Source organism: Monopterus albus, unplaced genomic scaffold (assembly GCF_001952655.1).
Source record: "Monopterus albus unplaced genomic scaffold, M_albus_1.0 scaffold119.1, whole genome shotgun sequence".
In the NCBI taxonomy this organism is placed as follows: Eukaryota; Metazoa; Chordata; class Actinopteri; order Synbranchiformes; family Synbranchidae; genus Monopterus; species Monopterus albus.
This window is the reverse complement of record NW_018127999.1, coordinates 688,373-694,323: the sequence shown is the minus strand read 5'-3', so window position 1 is coordinate 694,323 and position 5,951 is coordinate 688,373. Positions and strand designations below refer to the sequence as shown.

Below are 5,951 nucleotides of genomic sequence, written 5' to 3'. Positions count from 1 at the left end.
GCAGCAGGGAAGTGCTTGTTACGTTGTATAGTATTTGGGATTTTGGCTTTATAGACGTTGCTGCTTTAACTGACTGATAAGACGTCTGTGTTTATGTATAAAGCCAGGAACAATTTATTACCTGGTGGAATTCAAAAACTATTTAATGAAAGGGAAGGGGGATACAATTTAAGGGGTCAGTTAAATTTAAAAATTCATGCTATACGTACAACCAAAAAAAAGATTTTGTATTTCCATAAGTGGGGTAAAACTATGGAATAATTTAAGTGTGGACATAAAAAATAGTAATAGAATTGATGAGTTTAAACATAAATATAAAGGTATGTGTCAATCAAGATATATGCAAGAACAGGTTTAATGATTAATTAGATGGAACATTGTGGGTGTGGTGTATGAATGTTAACACTTTGTAATAATTCTTTAGTATATTACTTGTGTGGTGTAGAAGATAATTATCTATGTAGAGATACTGCTTGCAAACCAATGATGGTAAGATGATGTCATGGGGTAGGACTGGATAAGTCTGACTTCTTCCTACTCCATTCAAGCATGTACTAGGTATAAGCAAATTGATATTGGATTAGCATTTGTTGGATATGTGTGAAATTATGTGTGTTGACATATCAACTGGCTTTACATGCTTGAAAGAATAAATCAAATCAAATCAAACAGTCAAAGTCTCCGAGCAGAAGGACAGCAGCCACACATGGACACACACAGGCAGAGAGGTAAAGTGTTGCCTTGTCCCATATTAAGACCACAACAATAGGAAAACAGCTCTTTCTTTCTGTCAGTCTCCCAGACCTATAGTTTGCGATCCATCTCTTCCATCCATAATCATCCTTCCACCACCCCCCACCACCCCACAAAATCCACTAAACCACTACTCTCAGGCCTTTCAAGTGGCAGGTAGATGAGGGCCTGATACGCTGCTACCGCCTCACAACCAGCGGGCTAATTACAAGGGAAGCAGCAACAAGTGAGCATTGTGTGGAGCCTCGAAGACACACGGGGAAAGAAAGTGCTCTTTATCTTGCCACTGCCGATCCCCCTCCATCCCACCCTCGACGAAAACAATCTCTGAGAGGCTTTGTGGTTGGCACTCCAGGGTTTTAGGAGGGGAAGAGAAGAGAAGTAAAGACGAGAGAGGATTGTGAGACAGAGGCGAAAGCAGTAGACACAAATACCATCACAATTGCTCACCGAGTTTGTCTAACACGATGCCGGATGTACTGCGTTATGCAACATGGAGTATAATATGTTTAAGGGAAATACGAGTACAAGTAGTTAATTCAATTATATTCTCAATCACAGTACAGCTTCACTAATAACAGACTTAGGGGGAAACTAGTTCCTGGGAGATGCTAAAGTAACTCACAAACAAGTGGAGTGCCTGTTACGTCTGGTTTTCTCGCCAAGAACAAACAAAAGCACTGTAACAAAGGCTGCCAAAGCTTTTTTTTTCAGGGAACTGATATTTTCATCTTGAACTCAAACTAGAGGGAGAACAAATATGTTACTCAAGTACAAAAGAAATTTACAGTCAAAGCAAAGGCATAAGGAGGGATCCATCCATTGTTTACTTAAGTAAAAGTAACAATACCACAGTGTAAAAATACTCAGTTACAAGTCCTGTATTCAGAATGTTACTTAAGTAACAGTACAAAAGTATATGAATCAAAATATAATTACTAAAAGTAGTCATTATGCAGTATGGCACAGTTCATCTTAATATATGTCATATTAATGGGACTATACTTACTGATGTATTATTGTCTACATCACTTTAATGTTGCAGCTGGTAAAGATGGAGCTAACGATAACTATCTTATCTGACTATACTTTGAAATACTTTACATATTGCTGGGTACCAGAAGGCATCGATAGTCTCATGATTATACTGTATTTTATTATTCTCATTTTGAAAGGTGACTGCTAACTAAAGTTAGCAAATAAATGTAGTGAATACATGTAGTGGAGCGAAAAGTACAATATTTGCCTTTAAAATGTATTTAATTCAAAGTATGTGGTAGCACAAAATGAAAATACTCAAAAGTGCAGATACCTCTAAATTGTACTTAAGTACAGTAATTGAGCAAATGTACTTAGTTACTTTCCACCTCTGGTAAAACTGAGGTGGAGCAAAGCATTCACAGATAACATGATATGAACGTTTTGTAAGTTTTATTTTAAAAATGATTCTTTTATAAATGCGCTGAGCTGTTTTTAAGGACGATCCTCTCTAACAAGAGGCTTCACCCGGACGCTGACAGCGGCGCACAAGTAACTTTGAGGTGTTGCCAAATTACATTTCTGGCCATAAAGCGGGTTTTAGGACACAGCAGCGTCCTAATTCCCTGTGTCTCTCACCTTAGCTCAGCCTACAGCGCGTGGATGTGTGAGCTCACACACAGGCACGTCTGCTGTTCAGCAACATCTTGTTTACCAGAGCAGGGGGTTAATGCAGGCAACAGGATTACACAGCACATGAAAATGAATTAGGCTCATGTTTGGTGCAATTAGTCAGCCTATGTATGGATATTGGTTCTTCTGGGTGACTTGAAGGGATTCTCTGATGAATTTCCTCTCAGGCCGGCCGGCTGGTTGAATAATACTGCACACTTGAAACCTTTCCATGAGTAATTCTCATGTTTTAACAGCTATTAAGGCAGCGACAAGTCTCTTGTCATTCACTAGGGGTACAAACAAATGGAGAACGTCGTGTGAAAAGCTTCACAATGACGACATCTGTCAGATTCCAACTTCAGCAAAGTCGTAAACAAAAAACAAGCTCGATTTCCGCTTTTCCCCCGTGAAATCAAAGTGGCACTTTGATTTCATTTCACTCTGTTTTAAATACTGCTTTTTATAAGGCAGTTAAGGGGCGAGCACAGTTCAAAGCCAAATTCGAACACGTGTAAAGTTTGTGAGTGGCTTGCAGTGCTGCGACTGACAGCGTCTCTCTTCAGCCTCAGCCTCCACTGTGTTAAACTACAGACACGTTCAGTTACTGCACAGATATAAATTGAGCGAACGAGGTGAAGGAGGTGTTTCTTGAACTTAACTGTTACCGTATGTCAGTCACAGGCCTAAGTCTAACCTGCAAAAAAGCCCAGCTACTATCATTATTTTTAAAAATGTGAAAGAAAAGACTGAGTACATATTTGCATTCAGGTAACTGAGACTAATTGAGGTTTATTTCAAAACAAAAATCTGATCTATCAACAAAAAATCCTTTAGAAAAGCTGTATAAAGTGATAAAATACTGTTAAAATACTTTAGTTGAGGGCAAGTGCACTTAATGGGGAAAAACCTTGCTGACTTTTAGGCTAATTTGCACAAAAATGGATTACAAATAATAATAAAAACTCAAAAGTATCCAAAAAACAAGGAAAATTGACCACCACTTTATCATCCATCGTGTCCACAGCCTCTGTTTGTTACTCTGGCAGCTGAGAATGTATTTGCTTCACCCATTATTAAAAACCCAGAGAAAGTGGTGAGCTACTAATGCTATAGCATCACCTCCAGTAATATTAAATCTCAATCAATCAGTGAAACCTCTGGAAGCACAAAACCACGTGGTCAGTGTTTGGACTTCACACCAAAGATTACAGGCAGTAGCTGAAGTACACAAACTTGCACAGGAGCCCACAGCAAGACATATACACGGGCAGATAAGGACTCAGACTGCCCACAGCTACCAACACAAGAAACCACGTGGAGATAAAACATTGAGCGGTGCGCTGTACCCAGCAGGAGATTTCAAACAGAAGCAGACTTACAGATGGAGAAACGGAGCTGTTGGGGAGGTAGGGGTCAGGCAGCATCAAGAACGGATACCCAGGGTACGCCGGCGTCTTGTACATGCCTCCATCTTGTTGCTTTGACACTGAAGTCAGACATGAAACATAACAACCAAGAGAAAAAAAAAATAAAAGCACTTCAAAATGTTTTAATGGGACCAGTTTGTAGAAGTTGTTTCCTAACCTAATCACTGTGGTCTGGTCTTCAAGGGGACAGGTTTTGCTTTTAATCTAATTTCAATTAATATAGCAGGGAAAGTTGTTTAAGGAGTAACAAAAACTATGGATAAAACATTTTACTCTATATAAGTTTTAAAATAAAATAAAATCACACACTTACTCCTATAGTGCTGCTAAAAAGTTATAGCAGTGCAGAACACACAGAAGACAATAAATAATGTGCATACACAGCGGGAAAGCTGTTTACAAGCGTCCTACATGTTGTGTATCCTTGCATAAGCTACAGTACTTGAGGCAAAAGCGTCACCTAGTCTGAGGTGTGAACTCCTGTAGCCTGTGTCAATTTATCTCTCACCACTGCCCATATTAAGCATCAGGGGCTTCTCTGTGGGTCAGCAGCTATCGCTAAGTTATACTTAGTCTGTATGAAACGAAGAAGAAGAAAGAGCAACTCTGACCTTTTTTTTTTTAATGTTCCAGTCTAATAACCTCTTAGTACTGAGTTTTCTCAAGCTGCCAAAAATCATGGGCTCGCACAATCAGAGCAGGGAAACATTTTGTCTGTGGCTTTCACCCCAGATAGACACATTTGTAACTGTGAATTCACAGTTGATGAATCAAAGGAACACAATGTGAGAACTTTTAGAAATGACTGAAATTAGTTACACGATTCAGCACAAGACTGCCATGGTGTAGAGAGGCAACATGCTCTTTCTTTTGGGTGCCACTCCTAAAGAAAGTAGCTAAAAAGCTGAAATAAACGTGAAGGACCCTGGTTGACCCTGCTTTTGGCAGTCTGGCAATAAACTACACTGCAAAAATATCGATGTTCATGCTAAAATAAAGCCTGTCAATCCGGATAAAGACCATCTCAAAAATATTCCATATACACTCCCTAAGAGTTCAGTCATCTCAGGGACTGTTTTTAAGGCCAAGAGACTCACGGGGGCCATAGTTCATCTCGTTATAAGACATTAATAAAGCAGGTTATTTACACCTGAGTCGTGCTAGTTTGAAACACCATGCGATAGATTTGAGAGTTAAACTAAAGAGCTGGGGACATCTTTTGCAGTGTACACCTGAAAACAGCTCTCAGGTTTTAATGCAGCAACACGTGTCCCCATGTCCAAAACACTCTATGGCTTCTCGGCTGTTTTCTGAGACACTAGTGGCTACGCAAACCGGATGAGAGTCGGGTGTGGAGATGTTTTTAGTCTTCTTCTGCTTCTTACCACCGTCCAGATGCTCCCGGTGTTTGTCTAGGAAGCCCCTCTGCTCGCCCTGATGTCCCCGTCTGACCGCCTGGAAGGGACCGACAACAAACAACAAACACGGCCTTAGATCATCCCAAAAAAAAAAAAGCCCAAAGAAAAATAAGCACACAAGAGTCGCAGGGTGTCAGTGAGAGCGACCATATCATACTTTATGGTTTTGTTCACCTATGATATGACAACCTTGTCCTGTAGTAAACCTGTAGTAGCGGTGCTGTAACCCTTTGGTCTCATTCAACGCTTTTCCACACACATCCACACATACACACTCCCTCTCTCTCTGTGTAAACACTCTCTCTCTCTCTCTCTCGCACCTACCGCCGCGTTCGGACTTTGACTTATTTCCGACTCGTTCACCAGAGAGGACTTGAGGTCGGCCAGGTCTCTCTCCGTGAACGCGTTTTCTTGGATTTTCTCCTCTTGCTCTCCTTCGTCTTTGAACGCAATCATCTCATCGTTCGCTCCCAGGTCGTCCCCGCCGCCGCTGCTGAGCTGAGGCATGTCTACGTCCCCCGGAGATATTACACACTTAAAATAATAATAACAAGAAGAAGTTTAAATAAAGAAAAGACTCAGAGGGCTTTTCTGTGAAACCTCCTCAATCTGGGGCGCCTCCAAAGTGCAGAAACCCCCACCACATACAGAAAAAAGTTGAGATGCGGCGTCCCCTGGCTGGTTGGTCGGTAGAGGACTA

At 40.8% G+C, this 5,951-nt stretch overlaps 1 protein-coding gene across 1 annotated transcript in view; it reads right to left on the bottom strand.

Annotated features, from left to right (window-relative positions):
- The window catches only part of tcf7 (transcription factor 7), a 62,836-nt gene extending 56,891 nt beyond the window's left edge, over positions 1-5,945 (bottom strand). Inside the window, exons 1-3 of the mRNA XM_020611976.1 lie at positions 5,576-5,945; positions 5,219-5,288; positions 3,786-3,892 (exon numbers count right to left, since the gene is read on the bottom strand). Of these exons, the coding sequence (XP_020467632.1) occupies positions 3,786-3,892; positions 5,219-5,288; positions 5,576-5,758 (360 nt within the window). The 5' untranslated portion in view covers positions 5,759-5,945. The remainder of the gene's footprint in view (positions 1-3,785; positions 3,893-5,218; positions 5,289-5,575) is intronic.
- Between the last annotated feature and the right edge of the window lie 6 nt (positions 5,946-5,951).